A 19766-nucleotide genomic window follows, 5' to 3' on the forward strand; every position below is an offset into this window, starting at 1 on the left:
AATTCGACCGAATTGCTGATCCGCAATCTACCTTTGCAGTATTTGGTTCATGGAATTGCTCAGGACTTCAAAACCGACTTGCGCTTCCAAACTTCCGCGGTTATGACGCTGCAGGAAGCCTATTCGAAGATACCAATTTGTGTGCTATCCATGCAAAACGCGTCACATCATTCCCAAGGACATCCAGCTGGCCCATCGTATCTCCAAGGAGAGCGTGCTATATTAGCTTAGCATATAATCAACAGCCCTTTTCAGGGCTCCAAATTTGATGGATTAGAGTTCAGAAAAGTTTTTTACAGGCCGAACTGAAATGAGCATTCAGCGAAAATCGTGGTGTCGATGATAATTCGATACCGATAGGGGCCATGGATATGGATTTGATAGTGAAGAATATGAAATACATGACATGGTGTAGTAAATATTTCCCCATATCACTTTGATGAAACTGCATTATAAAATTATTTGTGTACGAATGCCGCAATCGATAGTCGACTCTAATTTGCGTTAGGTAATTTCCTCGGAGGACTCGATTCCTCCTTTGAGCATTAATAATCTCTTTCTGGCAATACGAAGTGGTATGAATCACATTATTCAAAAGATAAAATGAAGATGTTTTCTGCCAATTTCCTTCAACCAACCAACATCTCTTTCTCCCGTTTGTCGTTATTGCTTTCGCTAATCCTTTCTCACAACACCCACTTCTCGTTTGAGAAATTGTTGAGTAAACATCGTTTACCAGTGCGCGTAGAGCGGGAATTCCTTAAGATTCATTGCACCTCTAATAAATTTCCGAAAGACGTGGTCTTACTTTGATCGCACTTGATTGAAAAATCCAAAACGAAATGTATTTGGTCGCAGCATTATATGAGTAGAAAGCAAATAATCGCTCGAAAATTACATGATTTTCGCGATGTGGAAAATTTTCCGTTACATCCAACATTGGATACGAAAATTATCTACTGATGGGGAAAAATAATATTCAGAAGCTTTCTTGTCAATTGCGATTGATTGAAAAATCACAAAACCAAATGTTTTTGGTTGCAGTGTTGTATGGATAGAAAACATTAAGATAAACTCTTTCGCATCAATGTATTTTTCAATTCCCAGAGGAACTGGTAGATCATTTTTCAGCAACGATGATAGCAACGAGGGTTCCGCGCATGTATGTGTGTGTGGCGGCTGCTCCGATGTTTCAAGCGGAACCGTGGCATCACTCTCCTCCTGATGGATTCCCTTCTGACCTAAGGTGCACAAACAGGCTCATGGTGACACCGTTCATCAGCGCTTTCAAGATAAACGAAGTTAGCTTCACCACAACAGCGACAACATGCTCCAATCGCTGTTCAATTATGACTGAGTGGGTTTACAAGCGGCGCTCGCTTATATACCGATTGGTGATTTCAATAGCCTGTTTTGAAAGCAATTTTAAGGCTATTGAAACAAGTTTTTGGGTGAAAAAGTAACAAGTATATAACGCGTAGACATTTTATCTTTCGAATGAAGTGTTTATCATACCATTTCGTTCAGTTGTTTAGGAGCTATTAACGCTCAAAATCTCGGTCTCCGGCGTAACGCTTTCGTTTTCGAAACTTTGATTTTACACCCTGGTATAGAAATGAAAGACGTAGTCCTACGTCAAAACCTTTCCACGATAGTCGAACAGGAAAAATCCAAGGTAAATCGAAGGAAAAGGGAGCAGTATTCAATCACAGTGAAACTGGTGGACATCAGAGAAATCTGAACCCATACAAAGTGTGTCAGCGTACAGATCATCGGTTGCGATATTGCCAAGATTTCAAAGCCATGGCATATTGTATTTTAGCCATGTCTCAGTCAAAAGTGGCACCGTTGAAGCATCAATCTATACCGCGACTGGAGTTGATGGCAGCTGTTCTTGGGGCGCGGATGAGCCGAATAATTATAGACTCGTATTTACTGAAAATTGAGCGATGTGCACTGTGGACAGACTCACGCACCGTGTGGAGTTGGATTCGATCTGACCAACACAAATATAAACAATTTGTGGCGTTTAGGATCGGAGAGATACTAGAACTTACACGAGCGACGGACTGGCGATGGATCCCAACGAAGCAAAATATAGCGGACGTCTTGACGAAATGGTATCAAAACAGCGATAAGTAAAACGGGGGTGTATGGTTTACTGGTGCACCGTTCTTGTACAAATCCAAAGAACAATGGCCGACTCTCGATATGCCGATAGAAGTGACTAGCGAAGAAGCCAGAAGAAAAGTTGTTATTCCACGACATTGTAGATGGAGAGCGATGCTCACGATGGACAACTTTGCAAAGAGTGATGGCATGTGTTGTCAGGTTCATCGACAATTGCAAGCGAAAAGTTTTAGGGCTACCAGTATTAACCTTGAAAGCAACGGAAAATCAACAACGTCATATTCTGGTCCCGGTGCTGTCGATACAGCGTCCACTCGAGAGAGACGAGTTTCAAAGAGCACGGATTGTTCTGTGGAAGCAAGCACAATGCGACGGCTTCCCGGATGATATGAATACGCTCGCCCAGAATCTTGACCAACAACCTGGTGAAGTTTCACCAAAGGTGGTGAAGAAAAGCAGCTGCCTCTACAAGCTGACCCCGATTGTGGACAAAGATGGTGTGCTTCGCATGGACGGAAGGATGGAAATGTCGGAAGATATGCCGTTTGATAAAAGGTTTCCGATCATTCTGCCACGAAAACACGCGATGACGGAGAAGCTGATTCAGTTCTACCATGAAAAGTACGGACATGCTAATCGTGAAACTGTGATGAACGAACTTCGGCAGCTGTTCTGGATCCCAAATGCTCGGACCGCCATTCGCCAAGCAACTAACAAGTGTGTGTGGTGTAGGGTACATCGATGTCAGCCACGTATTCCCAGAATGGCGCCTCTTCCGGTGCACCGCGTTACGCCCTATCTGCGACCATTTAGCTCAGTAGGTATCGATTATCTAGGTCCGACAGAAGTTACTGTGGGGCGAAGAAGAGAAAAAAGATGGGTTGCGGTGTTCACCTGCTTGGCCGTACGAGCGGTACATCTGGAAGTGGTGCCTAGTCTTTCAACACAATCCTGCTTGATGGCTATCCGAAGATTCTGTTGTAAGCGAGGAGTACCACAGGAAATATTCTCAGACAATGGGACATGCTTCGTGGGTGCTGGCAACGTACTAAAGAAGATAAATAGCGATGAAGACGCTGGACGATGGACGAACGGTATCCGACGAGGTTCTGCAAACAACGTTAGCGGAAGCTGAGGATATGATTAATACCAGGCCGCTAACGTATATGCCACAAGACTCGGCAGAGGATGAAGCGATCACTCCGAACAATTTTCTTCGTGGGTCGGTAACTACTGCAGACTTGATCATTCAACCACTGAACGCAGCGCAAGCCTTACGAGACACTTACAAACGTTCACAGTACCTAGCGAACCGAATGTGGGAGAGATGGAGCAAAGAATATTTACCAACGATTAATAGACGCACTAAGTAGTTCGAGGAACAGAAACCGTTGCAAGTGAATGACTTGGTCTTCATAGTAGACGGAAAAACACGGAAGAGCTGGATTCGAAGGATTGTGGAAGAGTTGCATCCGGGATCAGACGGAAAAGTGAGACAGGCGTTAGTGCGAACGGCTAGAGGTGGATGAAATAAAGAAAAAAAAACTCACCAATATAATATAAGATAACTACCAATACGGTCGTGATTTCATTCGCGTGATATCTCGGCTTATGTCCAATCACTACAACCTAAACGCGCATCTCTATCGAATTGGGCTCGCAGCAAACAATCTTTGTGATTGTGGCGATGGCTACCACGACATCGAGCATATTGTCTGGTCGTGTATCCGGTTCCATGCTGCTCGCTCTCAGCTCTCTAGAGCACTGAGAGCAAAAGGCAGACAATCGGATATCCCCGTCCGGGATATCTTAGGTAGCCGTGATCCTGATCTTCTGCTTCATCTATACCTGTTCCTCAGGAACGCCGATGTCAACGTTTAATGATTTTTCTTTCGTTGTGTCCCCGTTTCATATCCCTCCTATCCGATCTATAAACTTTTACTTAGTCGCGGCAATACATACACACACTCTTTACAGATACACGGGCCAAAGGTTGTGCAGTCCACTGATGATTCAACAAAAGCCAAAGGTTGTACCGCTCATGACAACTCTACACGAGCTGATGATTGCGCCGGCTAGTGACCATTCTATCCTGGATTCCTCGAGAAGACGCACCACGCTAGATATGGGGTACAGACTAGGGGGGCGTTGCTGATTAATGGTCAGCTGCATCCCAATAGGAAGTATCCCGTGTCGGGCACAGGTACAGATCATTGAAGACAGCAACATCACAATTACGAAAACACTTGTAATACTAACCTCGAGCCAACCGCGAGTAATCGGTTACATATTACTAACATAGTTATAAGGCAAACATTGTCGAAATATTGAACTCCCGGCCCCGTCAGGTTGACGCCATATGAGCCTTAATAAAAATATATATTTTGGATTAAAAAAAAACCACCAATACCGAACACAATTATCAATTTTTCTCATCAGTGTTTACATGTTACTTTAATATACCCTTAGAAAATTCCTCGGTCGAAAACTACTAAATAGATTTGGTAATGCAAAATTAGTAGAATGTACAAATTTTTTGTACATATTGTCATCCCGCATCCCTACCAGAGATTAGTATATTTTACTCGATAACATTAGTAAGCTTGGATATTGTCATATCTGAAAATTGGTCAGAAAAGCGCGTATTAACCATTTTCATTGTTCTCAGAAGGCAATACGGAGGTATAATAAGGATATAATACTGATACGTGCATTTTCGGCGAGGAAATGTAGCCGATATTAGGCTTCCGAATCATGGTTCTGCTTGACATATGTGTTTATTAGTACGGTCGAGAATGACTATAGATTGGTAGTATTTACCAAAAAATTCGTTATATTTACTAATTATTTCTCTCAGTGTAGAGAAAACATATTTTAAATGGAAAAGGTAATTTTCTTTTAAAATGTTCACTTTCTGAGTGTTTGTTCAACCCAATGGGAATTTTACTGCACTAACAGTACCTAATACAATATGTAGATAATATGGGAAATCACTTTTTCTAATATTTCTTCACTTTTCCAATTTTCCTCGCCGTATAAACTTTCCTTGGGTGAAAATGATCACAACAAAACAGGCGGCTTTAACCAAACGACCCATTCTCGAGCAGGAACACACCTTGGTTCATATTTATGAAAATTGGAATAAATCGAGTCATTTTAACACAACTGCTACCAAATACAATTTTACACTTACACTTGTGCTTTGAGAAAAAACATAAGCGCTGTTCTACTTAAAAGTAAGTGAACCTCAAAAAGGTTCAATAACTTAATAGCTCGCTCAGTAGCGCAAATTGAATAACGTTTACAAATAAAGAGTTTAGCAGACATTTTTTGTCTTCATCCATTTTTTCCATCACTCTAGATATCTACACATATTCAAATCGCAGCAACCAAAAACACATATCTCATCCATCCATATGAATTCTAGCGAGAGCATACCACAATAACATAACATACGTATCCAAACGATCCAAACCACTTGCTGCGCTATAATGCGCATGTTGATTTTCGAAATTCGAAAGATGAAGCATCTTTCAAGCAACGGCTCACTGTACCAGGCAAAACAGAGATCAATGCAAAGCAAGATTGCAAAGAATTAGGGGAGAGATGAGAGAATGAGAGTTTATTTTAGCTATTATATCTCTCACGAGTCTCTACCACTGCTCTCTCAGTGTTCATCTCGTATCACACACCTGCAATGTTCCTATCCAGCTCGTAAGGATAATACAACTACCAACACGCAGCTATTCTCAGTCTTGCGGTGAAACGAAATAAGCTTATTATAATTCAGTTTGCTCCATTTCGGCCGAGTTATTAATCGTGAAACAAATCATTTGGTTCATTCGACACATAGGGGCAATACGGTTCTACGGTTTACGGTTCGAGTGACTCTAAACAATTTTGTGAGGATAGCAAAACATAAATGAACAGGTTTTGCTCAGAAACCAACACAGACAAACTCTACCATTGTGTGTGTTGCACATTACTGCACAGAGTGCAGAGAGCCTGTTAGTTTATTCTTCATATTTTACATCAGTATAATTTAGGTTTTTGCATTTAGTGGATATTTTTTCATACGCGGTCGACTTGGAACTATTTTTTGTCTTGTTATAATGAAAATTGCAACATTTCTTCGCGAGGAAGGATAGTTATCAATGGATTGTTTTGAGTGTCCTCGAATAGTTTTCAAAAAAAAAAACAGCATTCCAACCATATGCAACAAACCGAGGAGAAACGGAAAATGAATGCATTAGGATAGTGGTACGATGAGACGGTTGGAAAATTCGCCATCAATGGATTCCATTTATCGTGATCGATTGGAAAATATTCAGTGAAAATTGTGGGAAGAAGAAGGCATGAGCTGAAAATAATCATTCTAAAGAAGAAAGTCGCATCACAAATGATTTTCTCCACAAATTGTGAAGATGCTGTGAATGTGTAAATTAAACCCTCAATTGGTGAATGAAGAAATTATATTTAGCATCCGGTGAATGTACGTTCAAGCGGGTAAAATATAATAAAAGTAGTAAACATCAGTAGCATCAATGGGTTAATTCATGTGAAGCGTTCGTTTTGGAGGATAGCCATCTCTGAGTGCAGTTTGTGTCGTTCCAGAAGAAAGTTTTTTTTATCCAACCATTGATTGTTGCCTCGCTTACATAACGCAGAAAACTCGCAGGATGAAAAATATATTTCTGATCAACATGGATGTACAACCGAATGGATAATCGTAAAGTAGTGTTTGTCGGTAGATGTTCCTCAAATTGACACAGACACTTGATTTTCATCCTTTAACTCTCCGCCTTCGAGACTCTGTGCCTACTTGTCGATTCATTTTTGTATTAGTTTGAATGTACCTATGTAGGACGAAAAGGAACGATATTCAGGTAAAAAAGTATGGAAACAAAATGATGGAGATATGCTTGAGAGTTGTGAGTAAAAGAAAGAAAACTGCACTGTAGCATTGTGGAGAGATGAAAGCACACAAACTATTTCACGTCGTCTTCTTTTGATGTAACATACACCAACAAATTAGACATACTTGCCGATATGTATTAAAAGATTTGAGGATCCAAACTTTTATACGTAATATGAAATATTTCATGTTTATTTATTCAACAGTTCAACATTTATGCGCGTTAATGTCAATGACCAAAAGAATCCTTTTCATGGAATGTATTTAATTGAGTTGCATCTGCGTTGAACTATATCCTCACCAGTTGACTTTTCTTTGATACCCGTTTTATTGTTCCATAAATTTGGAAAATATCCTGGGGCTCTTAATTCCTTTGTCAATACATTAGTCAAAACTCGTTCAATTGAAAACAAAATTTATCTTATTCTACAGTCTTTTTTGTAACAATCAACGAAATTGATTTGAACACTTTGTGATGGGCATTTCGGACACATTACTCTCGCCCTAATCCCATAGCCTTCATCATGCACACGTCTAATATAGCAACATATCGAATTTCCAAATTAACATCAAGCTTCTCCAAACATGTTCTCACACGGAACGGCTCGAAACAAATTTGAATTGACCACACAGCCGTCTGGGGCCCCGTGCGGAGCCGAGCACCAGCAATATAGCATAAGTAACGAAATCAAATTTAAATGAAACGAAATCAAGACTAATTGAATCATATTCTTCGTGGCTCTATGGCACCATTTGAATTCTACCAGGGATAAATCCTATGAATTATTTCGATCGCGAACACTTCTGCTACCGTTATTCGAGTGCGAATATATGGTTTCTTGTATTTTTTCATGAATCTGTTGGTGAATATTGATTCCCTGATATTTGTAAATATATCTGATTGTGGGAATCACATCTAAGTATTTTTTTTAAATTTCAACTAAGAGCTTATTTGTAGGGAGTGTAGATCAAAAAGCTGGTTTCAATTCAACGCATCGTTCAACGGTATTCTACCGACGAGTTTTTTTTTCCTATCGTAGCCTTTCATGCTCAAAGAATCGTTCGTAATTCATCATACAATATCGTCTATATCATGGGTACATTAGTTATTTATTGTGCAATTCATATTTTCAAAGTCCTGTTCTCCGTTTGAATAATGCAGGATACATCAAACATGTGAAAAAATAGCCACGAAACTATTCCACGATGTATGCTATTTATAAATGATTAAATGTGCGGTGCAACGCAATGTTCAGACGTTATGTTATGTGCGATGATCGGAAGGGCGGAGCAATGTGAATATATTTTGTGGCCGTAGAAGGATTCATTCAGTGTTATAAAAACTACGTAGTAGGAGAGGTTGGAGCTTGAGACTGGAAGGCAGTTGTTGCCATTTGACGGTCGTTCTCTGTCGAATACGCAGCAGTCTCATCGTAAGATTTCATCAATCAAAATGACGATGAAATCAATGAAGTATAACGACTGTGACACTATAATGGATGGTTACAATCCGGTGCCGCCGCCGCTGCCCAGACGGGTTCCTCCGGTCAGGAACATATACGCGGAACCATTTGCCACTGAGATAAACACAAACAGGTAAGATTTTCTGATATGCTCGAATATATACCAAAAGTTGTATACTGTAACTACAGTAATCATTCGAAACTGAGCCTGGTTTAACTGGACTGCTCTTCAACTGGGCGACCGTAACTGGGCTTTGAGTCAAAGCAGAAAAAAAGCAGAATTTCGTGAACAGTTGACGTCATATTCAATTTGAAGATTTGATTTGAGTCGCATTCGAATGCAATTTGAGATTTTATAAAAATTGACATTAATTTCACGTGACAAAAAAACTGATTAAATTACAAAAAAAATCCCAACAGGTATGGTACCTGTGGTCGCACTCAATGCAAAACTTCCAATGAAAGCATTTTATTGGAGCGAAAACATTTGGCCTTTTGTTGAAGCAAAACCTTCCTGATTTTTCTGGATTTCCCAGGCTTTTTAGCACGTTCCCTGATACAAATAATTCTGATTTTTCTTGTTTTTCTTTTAACTTTTCATTTTATCAGGAAAAAATTCAAAAAAACTATCAAAAATTACCAATATAATAATTACCAATAATTCACTGAGATTCCAAAATTCTTGTGGTACAAAGCTGTACCTAACTTTATTATCATACATATTACCGGTTGAAAATCGACTTAATAAGCTTTTACAGAATATAAATCCAGAATTATATTCACTACATTTGAAACGTTCTAAGATTTACAAAACAATGCATAAAACCAGAATATTTAACGTTAACATGTTTGTTGCGAAGCTGCTGAGGAACGAGATTGACTCCCCTTTCTTGCTAGCTAATCTAAACATGTATGCTCCAGAACACACCCTACGTCATCGTGATTTCCTTAGGCTAAAGTGACCAGATGGTCAGAGGTCTAACGCGGGACACAAATAACAAAACGTTATTTATATACGTTATGGGAACATATACCATAGTTTAGCGAGTCTGAACTGATATGTATTATTTTGACGTAGGACTACGTCTAACCGGAAGATATAGGGGGTGAAATGGAAATCTAGGCACTGAACAAGTAGGAAAAAATGCAAGATTTGGAACGCTTATAACTCGAGCATTTCTCAATAGATCGCAAAGGTTTTTGCATCAATTGATAGGAAATATATCTACGCATCTATCATAACGAATAACATTTAATTTTTCTTGAGATAAATAATTGAATAATTGTGAAATATCAAGCATTGTCCAAATACACTATGTGCCCATTTTTGATTGGTCCATTTTGTGCTCCTCAAATCGTACCGACCAAAACGGGCAACCAGAGCAGCAGCGAAATAGAATGAAGCACGATTGGAAAGGAAAAAGAAAAAAATGAGGGAAACATTGGTCGCAGTCTCACACATGCGTAATTCTCGAGCCAGCCAGTCAGCTTAAAAATCCCCTCTCCGCTGCCGTAACGATCATTCTCATCCGAACCGTACACCACATCGTTTCGCATCACCTCACATCAACAAACCAACACAAGCAGCCATGGTTGGATATGGCAAAGGAGGAAAAGTGAAGGGAAAGGCAAAATCCCGCTCGAACCTTGATCTGGAGTTCCCGCTCGTGTTGATCTGGAGTTCCCCGCAAGGGTAGCTAGGTCGAGCGCGTTAGTACCAGTGTACCAGTCCACCTAGCCGGCGTTATATAGCTTCGGCCGCCGAAGTGATCGAGTTAGCTGGCAAAGCTGCTTGCGACGATAAGAAAACCTGCATTCGGAACAGAACACATTCGGTTCGGCGGACATCAAGACAACAGGCAGTTGCAGCGAGTGGCGAGTGGCAAACACAATCGCAAAACGGCATCAGGTAGCAGAAGAAAAAAGTTTGTTCTTTATACAAACTGCTTTGGTGGCAAATCCAGAACAAGCCGGCTTCGAGGGCGTTCGAAATGGTTTTTTTCAAAACCACGAGTACTAAGTTTTCTAAATTGGAACCATTCCATAAAACAAGGCGCTTTTCAGGGCCATTAAACCTTCCAAAAAAGAGTTTAGGAAATAAAGCTCAATGCTTTCTAAAACATTATCCAAAATAATAATAAAACACAAATTGATGTTTTCATAATTTGTTTGCCAGGATTTGATGAGTATGTGAATTTGGCAGTTGTTCTGAGCTTATTGATAGCTGGGGACTTGCCTGATTATTAAATTTTCACCAATTCTTAAATTGTTTCCAGATTTAAAGTACAGTAATCTACAATTAGTTCGACATTTAGCTAATTGGACGGACATGTAATGCGACTTATTTAGTTGGACATTTTTGTAAACATAGAGATCCAAATTATGACCCCACATTGAAAGTCGACACTGTACCACTGTCATCGCAAATGTTCAATTACAGGTTAAAATTACCTCCAATCCGGCACTGAGTGGTGGTAATGCGACGTGCCATTGAATGTAATTTACTGTAAAATATGTCACAAGCTGGATAGGAAGAAATTTTCCAACTGTGAAAGCTGTGGCGAGTGGCAAATGCAATCGCTAAACAGAAAGGTTTAGCCGAACAAGATGGGGATATCGAGTGATAACAAAACAATAAACTCTTTAGATTGAAGATAATTTTGTGATCCTGAAAAGGACCCTTTTTAGCCTGCATGTGAATCCAACGAGCGAACAAATCGTAATGAATGTATTTTTTTGCCATCGCTCCCTTTTAACGCTCATTCGTTCGTCTCGTTGGACTCGCCCCTTTGGCTGAGTCTGCCGATTTGTCTCTATCCTGTGAGTGTGTACCGCTAGAGTATAAAACACGCGGACCACAAAAAAATATCTTGTTTTCTTTCAAACCGTAAACCCGTGTGGTTGTACGGCATCGGCATCGTGTACTCAACAAAGGAGGAAAAGAGAAGGGAAAGGCAAAATCCCGCTCGAACCGTGGTGGTCTGCAATTTCCCGTAGGTGTATCCGCCAATTGCACCGGAAAAGGTTGCTAGGTCGAGCGCGTTAGTACCTGTGTACCAGTCCACCTAGCCGGCGTTATATAGTTTCGGCCGCCGGAGTGATCGAGTTAGCTGGCAAAGCTGCTCGCGACGATAAGAAAACCTGCATTCGGAACAGAACACATTCGATTCGGCGGACATCAAGACAACAGGCAGTTGCAGCGAATGGCGAGTGGCAAACGCAATCGCAAAACGGCATCAGGTAGCAGAAGAAAAAAGTTTGTTCTTTATACAAACTGCTTTGGCGGCAAATCCAGAACAAGACGGCATCGAGGGCGTTCGAAATGGTTTTTTTTCAAAACCACGAGTACTAAGTTTTCTAAATTGGAACCATTCCATAAAACAAGGCGCTTTTCAGGGCCATTAAACCTTCCAAAAAAGAGTTTAGGAAATAAAGTTCAATGCTTTCTAAAACATTATCCAAAATAATAATAAAACACAAATTGATTTTTTCATAATTTGTTTGCCAGGATCTGATGAGTATGTGAATTTGGCAGTTGTTCTGAGCTTATTGATAGTTGGGGACTTTCCTGATTATTCAATTTTCATTAATTCTTAAATTGTTTCCAGATTGAAAGTACAGTAATTTACAATTAGTTCGACATTTAGCTAATTGGACGGACATGTAATGCGACTTATTTAGTTGGACATTTTTGTAAACATAGAGATCCAAATTATGACCCCACATTGAAAGTCGACACTGTACCACTGTCATCGCAAATTTTCAATTACAGGTTAAAATTACCTCCAATCCGGCACTGAGTGGTGGTAATGCGACGTGCCATTGAATGTAATTTACTGTAAAATATGTCACAAGCTGGATGGGAAGAAATTTTCCAACTGTGAAAGCTGTGGCGAGTGACAACAAATCGCTAAACAGGAAGGTTTAGCCGAACAAGATGGGAATATCGAGTGATAACAAAAACACAACACCAAAGGTTCTTTTCAGAACCATCAACATATTCATAAAGAGTAAACAGTGAACTAATCCATTTTTTAGGTAGATAGGTAGGTATTCACGTAGGTGAAGAAAATAAAACAATATATTTAAAATATATATTTAACAAAAGCTGTCCCCTTTGTATAGTCCTACGTCACTCCGGATATGTCCCCGACATTACCCACCCGTCTTTTTTCTAAGTATCGGCACTCAGTTGTGATTTTTCGGTGGTTTAGATTTTGTTTGCGCCTGAAAATCACTCGCTCGCTCAATCAAAGCATTTACGCCTGGCAAGCACGATTCGAATTCTACAATTTTCTTTGAAAAAGAAATTACGAATATTACCGAATGCAATGCTCGATTTTTTTCTTAAATCTTCCGTTTATTAAGCCTAAAACAAAAATTATTCAAGGCTGTTGATTCGCAGCAGCAGCACTGTCAAGTAACTTGATGATTTTTTCATACTGCAAGCTCCACCCCACAGCGAAGGAGTTGGACATCCTGAGGCACTTTGTGTCCGCCAGATATAGCCAATCTGGTATTTACAACATCATATCCCTGCTGCTCCTTAAGCCGGGACATCGAAGCAACCGGCCAAACGGTGAAGGAGAATCTGGTCAAACTGGATATTTTTATGTGGAAGCGTCAGATGAGACCGGCCGTATCTGAGCAGCAAGCAATCACCCAGAAGGAGTAGCTTGAGGTGCTGGTGAAAATCCTCTTTCCGGCCTAAGAAGTGAAAAACATTTTTTTCACTGGTGAAAAACTTCTTTCCCTGCTTATAATGAAAGACGAGACGTACTTGATGCTAGAATTTAACGAATGGCAGGGGATCGGGTACTATACGTTCCCCAGGTAAGCGATGACTTCGAATATATTATCCACACCAAGTTCTCGAAGAAGGTCCTTCTCTGACAGATGAGAAGCGCATGTCCAAGCCGCTCTTCTTTCTAATCATATTGTGAACGGGGAGATATATAATACGAAGTGCTTGCCGAAGTTGGGAAGTTGATGTGGTCTTTATGCCGAACCTGGGGTCAGCCCGTTATGCCAAAAGATCACTGGAGAATGGATCGGCTGGAGGTAAACATTGTCGCGAAGACCGTCAACCTTCTCAACACTCCCCAGCTGCGACCGTTAAAAACTTTTGGGTGAATGGCCAAAATGAAGAGACAGTCGACCACCAAAGCCACGAAAATGTAAAAAAACACGCCGACATACATCTTTTCATCGACCATGGTTGACGTTCCGACCAACTTCCGTAAGACCGCCCAGCGCTTCATTCACGATACTTATCAAACAACTCTCCCTCTTCCTGTCGAGTATACACTAGTTTTTCCGGCTTATTTAAAACGTTAAGCCCTGACCGAGCTAGAGGAACAAGTATGATCTTTTCGTTTGACTCGCGTTGGTCCCTGCGGATCAATAGGGGACTTTTATAAAAATCATTTTCCATTTTTGTTGCTGTCGCTTCCAGTTGACACTCTCTAAACAAAAAGCCCACTGTCGGTGCGATGAAACCAGCTCAACGTATTAGTCTTAGGATGTATTAGAAGCGCTCTTGAACAGTCTGCCAAATAAAAGTATTTTTTTTGAGGTTCATCCATTTAAGAAAATCAACATGATTAGATTGTGATATTGAAATATACTGATATCGCGGGACATTTTCGTTTCTTTTGCCAAACGCGGGACATTTTGTTGAAATGCGGGACTGTCCCGCGTAACGCGGGACGTCTGGTCACTTTACCTTAGGCTCGATTTCCGGAATAGTTTGTATGGCCAGCATGATCCGATGGAGTTTATGTCTGCTACATTCAATAGGATTTTTAACATCTTCGACTTTAATCTCGCTAGCAATGCACTTCGGTTTAGATTAAATGATTATTTCAGAATAAGTTGACACTCGCAATGCGTGTATTTGCGTGTATTTGGATGTCAGATGGATTAAATAAAATAAAATAAAATAAAGAAATAAAGAATGAAAGAGATTAAGTTTGAGGCACAACATTACTTTAGTGAAGATGATGTGTATGTAGAAGCAGCCGCTAAGATGGAGGAATAATTTCAGAGCGTAAAATTATCTAAGAGAAATCTTTGAACTCAATGTGAATATAAGAAGTTGTCCACATACCACGTGTACAACTTTGGGGGGGGGGCGTAGGGATTACGAAATTGTCCACGCTTATCCCCTGGTGAGGGGGTAGGAGGCAGAGATAATTTCCACGTGGACACAAAATGTTTTCTTTTAATACATTACGTCTGATCTGTAAGTTTCTCGTTGATTCGACAAAATCTGCAGTTGCTGTTACTGTGTAAAGAGGCTCTGAGAATGTCGGTCAGACTTCCATACTTCTCTCAGATCGTTGATCTTCTTCATTAAAATCTATATTCTGTGAGTAACGAACACAAATTGTGAGCGGTCGTTTTTTCTATTGTTAGTAGAAGATCATTCATTCCACCAGGATGAAAATATCACTACAGCCTGTTATTATTGTAATAATAACAAATAAATTAATTAAGAATGATCGATATAGTTTTCTTAGTTGTGGGTTTCTATCCAGCTTCTGTTTGCCATTCTTATTGCAAATCGTAACTATTGGAAAAATCTTGGGAAAATTGACAGAAACCACTAGCTACTCTCAAAGCTTTTCTCGAAGAAAGTTATGCTCTGTGTCTGGTGGTATTTGAAAGGAATTCTGTGTTATAAGCTTCCATAAAACAATAAGTTGATAAATTACAATGAAAAAAAAGGTCGCAACTGGAAAAATCGGAGGGCAGGGATCCGTTCAGTATTAATCAATATTATGGGCATCGTGTTGGGCCAGAGTAATGTACGGTCTCATGTCTCTTTGACATTCCGGGAAATAATTTTCGAGTTTGGCTGAAATGCGCTATTCCACTCACCATGGCCACCAGACATAGCACCTTCAGTGTATTAGGTCACTACCCAGCCTAGTTTTTTGTTCTGTAGAAGCGAGATGTATTATTACGATACTAATACGATACCAAATAACAAATATCAGTTCCAAACTTATTTCAATGGGATAATGAATCTGCGGATCAGCTAAGTGGATGGGCTCTGAAATTGGCCACTGATTAACGACTTTGATTTTGAGCGACAATTTAGGTGTTAAACGTTCCAAAATTACATCATACTACAAAAATGTGGGTGAGTCTTAAAATGCACTTACTGTACCATTTTTTAAATTATCGACAAACGTTATTTAAATGAAAATGTGCTTTGCGAACTTGGGATCTGATCTTGGAATGCTGATGAAACGGGAGCTTCACGCAAACGAGTGTGAAGCAATTCCCTGCAGAGCATTTCATAAATTCATAACAACTTTGAGATGCAGGATGTATACCCATTGTCAGAAACAGTTAAAGCACAAAAAAACCTAGCCAAAAACAACATAAATGGAATTGGGAAGAAACTGAAGATCGATACAAAACAACCCAGGTAAAATTACCTGGGAAGTTTGTTTTGTATCGATCTTTGAAGAAGTCAAAGAATAAAGAACAACTACTATGACATTGTGCACCAATGACATAACGCTAAAAAATACGGATTTTGCACCCACTCTCTCCCTAACATAAAGGAAGACATACCCATAAAACATTAAAAGTAACATAAGGTCGACCCGTCACTACTTCATTTTTTGAATGCTATCATATCTTTATTCATTGAACATCATCATATCTTGTTCGAAGATATTCAAATTCAACATACAACAAATATCTTAATACATTGAACAATTTTCGATGTAAAAGCAAACATATTCTGGAAGGATAGAATTTTTAATTTACGTGAAAAATGGCAAATAATTGTGAAAAAAAATTGTGCATTTATCTGTCTATAAAAATTATGCTTTTGTTTTCCTAAAAATCGTCACGATCTTTGCTGACAACCCAATATGAGCTACTCTGATTTATATTTTCATTCTTCCTGATTTTTGAAAATTATATTGGGCAACCCTGGGTACAAGGGAACTTTGATATAACGTACATTTCACTTTTAAAGGTCGTACGTTTTCTTTTTCCAAAATATATATTTTTATTAGGGCTCATATGGCGTTAGCCTTACGGGACCGGGAGTTCAATATTTTGACAATTTTTCTTATTATCTATGTTAGTAATATGTAACCGATTACTCGCGGTTGGCTCGAGGTTAGTATTACAATTGTTCTCGTAATTGGGATGTTGCTGTCTCCAATGCTCTGTACATGTGCCCGACAAGGGATACTTCCTATTGGGATGCAGCTGAACATTAATCAGCAACGCACCCCTAGTCTGTACCCCATATCTAGCGTGGTGCGTCTTTCTCGACTCGAGGAATCCAGGATAGAATGATCACTAGCCGGCGCAATCATCAGCTCGTGTAGAGTTGTCATGAGCGGTACAACTTTTGGCTCTTGTTGAATCATCAGTGGACTGCACAACCTTCAGCCCTACGTTGTATCGGAGCATAATAAAGAACTCAGGAACATAGCTTATATTACTTTATTGTGTTAGGGAAATGTTAGAGAAAAAACATAAATTCCGCTGAAGAATTTTGATTATTGCAGTAATCAGAATTTTTTTTTGACACCAGGTCTAACTAGGGTGTGATAAAATGAACTTTATGATGATGTTTGGCTTTGCCCCGAATTCTTAATCTGAGCTCGATGAATCTTTGTAAGCTATACTTTGTCGTTGGTTTCGACGAGCCTTTGATCAAGACTACAAAAAGGCTGCAGTTGGATCTGAATGTCAGATTTTGGGATTAAGTAGAGGTGAAGATAGTGAATCGTTGCATGTGATGAATCAAACCTTAACGGTATATAGTCAAATGATTTTATTCTTCAGCACACGTGTTCAAGTCATAATGCAGAGCATGTAATGCAAAAATGCAAATTACATATGAAAGTTCAGATTATGGGCTATAGTTTCAGACATGAAACTACAATCAGCTTATTCACAATGCACAATACACTGGATTCTGTTTTTACGCGATCTGCCAATCGTCGCCTTGTTGGGAAGAGAAATTCTGCGAGTACGTATGTGAGTGTGGTTGTGACGATCGCGCTTCGATAAAGGGACAGTTCTTTTTACGCGATTTGCTCGAAATTATGCGATTTTTTACACATTACACAAACAAACAATTCACTGAAGTTCCTCTTGATTTCATTTGATGTTTTACATACCGTTCCAGTTAGAAAGCAAATGTCGATGACTGGTTTTCCTTTCTGATTCAGTGACCGAAAGATTACTGTAATTGTGGATGCTACATAGCTTTCTATCTAGATTACAGTAGGGTGACCATGAAAAAAACGGCTCTAACTTTTATATTTTATATTCTACATCAAAATTGTCTTTGCACGACTTTTAGAGCTTATCAAGGCCAACATTTTGATGATGACCTAACGCAACTGAGAAAATAAACGCAATATCGGCTTTTTATATATATATATATATATATATATATATATATATATATATATATATATATGTATATATATATATATATATATATATATATATATATATATATATATATATATATATATATATAGTATATATATATATATATATATATATATATATATATATATATATATATATATATATATATATATATATATAAATTAACACTTTGGTTATATGAATTTCATAAAAAAAACCATTTTATTTCTCCTCAAACTTTACAACACTACGAACTTAACATAAAACCTTTTGATTTCAAATTTTATCTTAGACTGAGCTCTCCTCCTCAATTCTATCCCTTTTTATTAATATTTATCCTGAGCTAGCAAATTCCAACTATCGTACGATATTCCTTGTTTATTTTGTCGATCGTCATTATTCATCCTCCGGCTGGTTGAAGTTTGTTTATTTATGCAATGTCTTTATCGTTGCCCTTGATGTTGTGGCCGAATTCTGCTGACCGCTGATTTGGTTGCGTTTGATGACTGTTGACTGTAGAACGTGAGAATGTTTACGCTTTGCGATTTCCCGATCGCTGATGGTGTTGACCTTGATGCTGTGTATTCCGCTAATCTAGATTTACTTCAATTGTTGTTGGTTTATTCTTTTTCAGTGATAAAATTATCCAGACTCCTAGGCTGCACGACATTATAAAAAGTAACGAAAATCGGCTGACTAGGCTGGCTTGGAAGATTGTAGAACCAACCCTTTATGCTTGTTTGGCTCTGCTTTGGGAGTTTGTGTTGATAACTTCTCCCCCCTAAGGAAAGATTCGTCCCGAATCTTCTGGTTTTGAGAATTTTCTGGTTTGTAAGAATGAGACAATGTTGGTAATAGCTTTCTATTATCCTCCAATAGTAGTATTTCTGAACATTGTTTGATTGTTTTTGACTTTATTGATATGTTCTCGGTTCTCAATGTTTAATTTGTGTAGCTGAATAATATCAGGTTTTTTCCAGAATGGTTGTTTCATTGATAATTATTCCAATAGTTGGAATAAGGCTTGTTTCATCATAACCTGTTGTCTTTTCTGTATCATATTGTTCATTATTGATAGTAATTATACAGTCTTGAAAACTTATGAGGATCGTGCCTGTCACTGTTCTGACTGCTGATTCGCAGCTGGAGTTAATTGTTATTGGTTGGATGGCATTTTTCACTAGCAATGTGTTTGTATTTATTTGTTTTATTTGCAGAGGTTCTTGAATATCGGTGAATTGGCAAGGAGCGTTACGTCCTTGAAGCATATTGTGAATACATCCATCTTTCGTGATATCAATTAGGGAGTGTTTTTGACAGATTCGGTAATTTTCTATTATTGGGCAGTGTAGTTTGATGACAAATGACGATGATTTGTTTGTAATAGCGATGCAGTAGTTTGATATTACCGTACGATTGTTGTTAGTAATAATTTCGTAATTAACATAATCATAAACTCCTGGTGAAAAGATTGGTATTTTAATGATAAAAAATATTGTTGAATTATTATGAAATACTTCAATATCTAAAAATTCATAAATCTGATCTATATGAGATATTGTTATATTTTGCCTTACTAGTTTTTCCAAAGCAAAGTGTGTTTCATTAACATTCAAAATAGCTTTTGATAAGATTCCGATTTTTGCGAATTGAACAGATTCAAATATTTCTCTTATTTTTCTATCTAAAAGCTCTATGTTAAATAATGTATCATGGACGTGTTGTTTAATTTGAATATCTCTGTTATTGTTATCGATATCATTAAATTTAGATAGCTTTCTGAGAACTTTTGATTGTTGATCGTTTATTTGTTCAATTATCAAGTTGATTCTGTTTTC

The 19766-nt window shown here is 38.7% G+C and overlaps 1 protein-coding gene across 17 annotated transcripts in view; it reads left to right on the plus strand.

Annotated features, from left to right (window-relative positions):
* Positions 1-19766, plus strand: part of LOC129762448 (teneurin-a) — a 305694-nt gene that overhangs the window by 121481 nt on the left and 164447 nt on the right. For 4 of the 17 annotated variants that reach the window (XM_055760700.1, XM_055760689.1, XM_055760702.1 and 1 more), the window contains exons 1-2: positions 6167-6636; positions 8208-8641. The exons of 4 other annotated variants lie outside the window; for them this stretch is intronic. In XM_055760700.1, coding sequence (XP_055616675.1) covers positions 8499-8641 — 143 coding nt within the window. In that variant the 5' untranslated portion in view covers positions 6167-6636; positions 8208-8498. Of the gene's footprint in view, positions 1-6117; positions 6138-6166; positions 6729-6748; positions 7062-8181; positions 8642-19766 lie in introns of those variants that run through there. 9 more of the 17 variants (XM_055760698.1, XM_055760691.1, XM_055760693.1 and 6 more) reach the window with 9 other exon arrangements.

The sequence above is a fragment of the Toxorhynchites rutilus genome, chromosome 1, assembly GCF_029784135.1.
Source record: "Toxorhynchites rutilus septentrionalis strain SRP chromosome 1, ASM2978413v1, whole genome shotgun sequence".
Taxonomy (NCBI): Eukaryota; Metazoa; Arthropoda; class Insecta; order Diptera; family Culicidae; genus Toxorhynchites; species Toxorhynchites rutilus.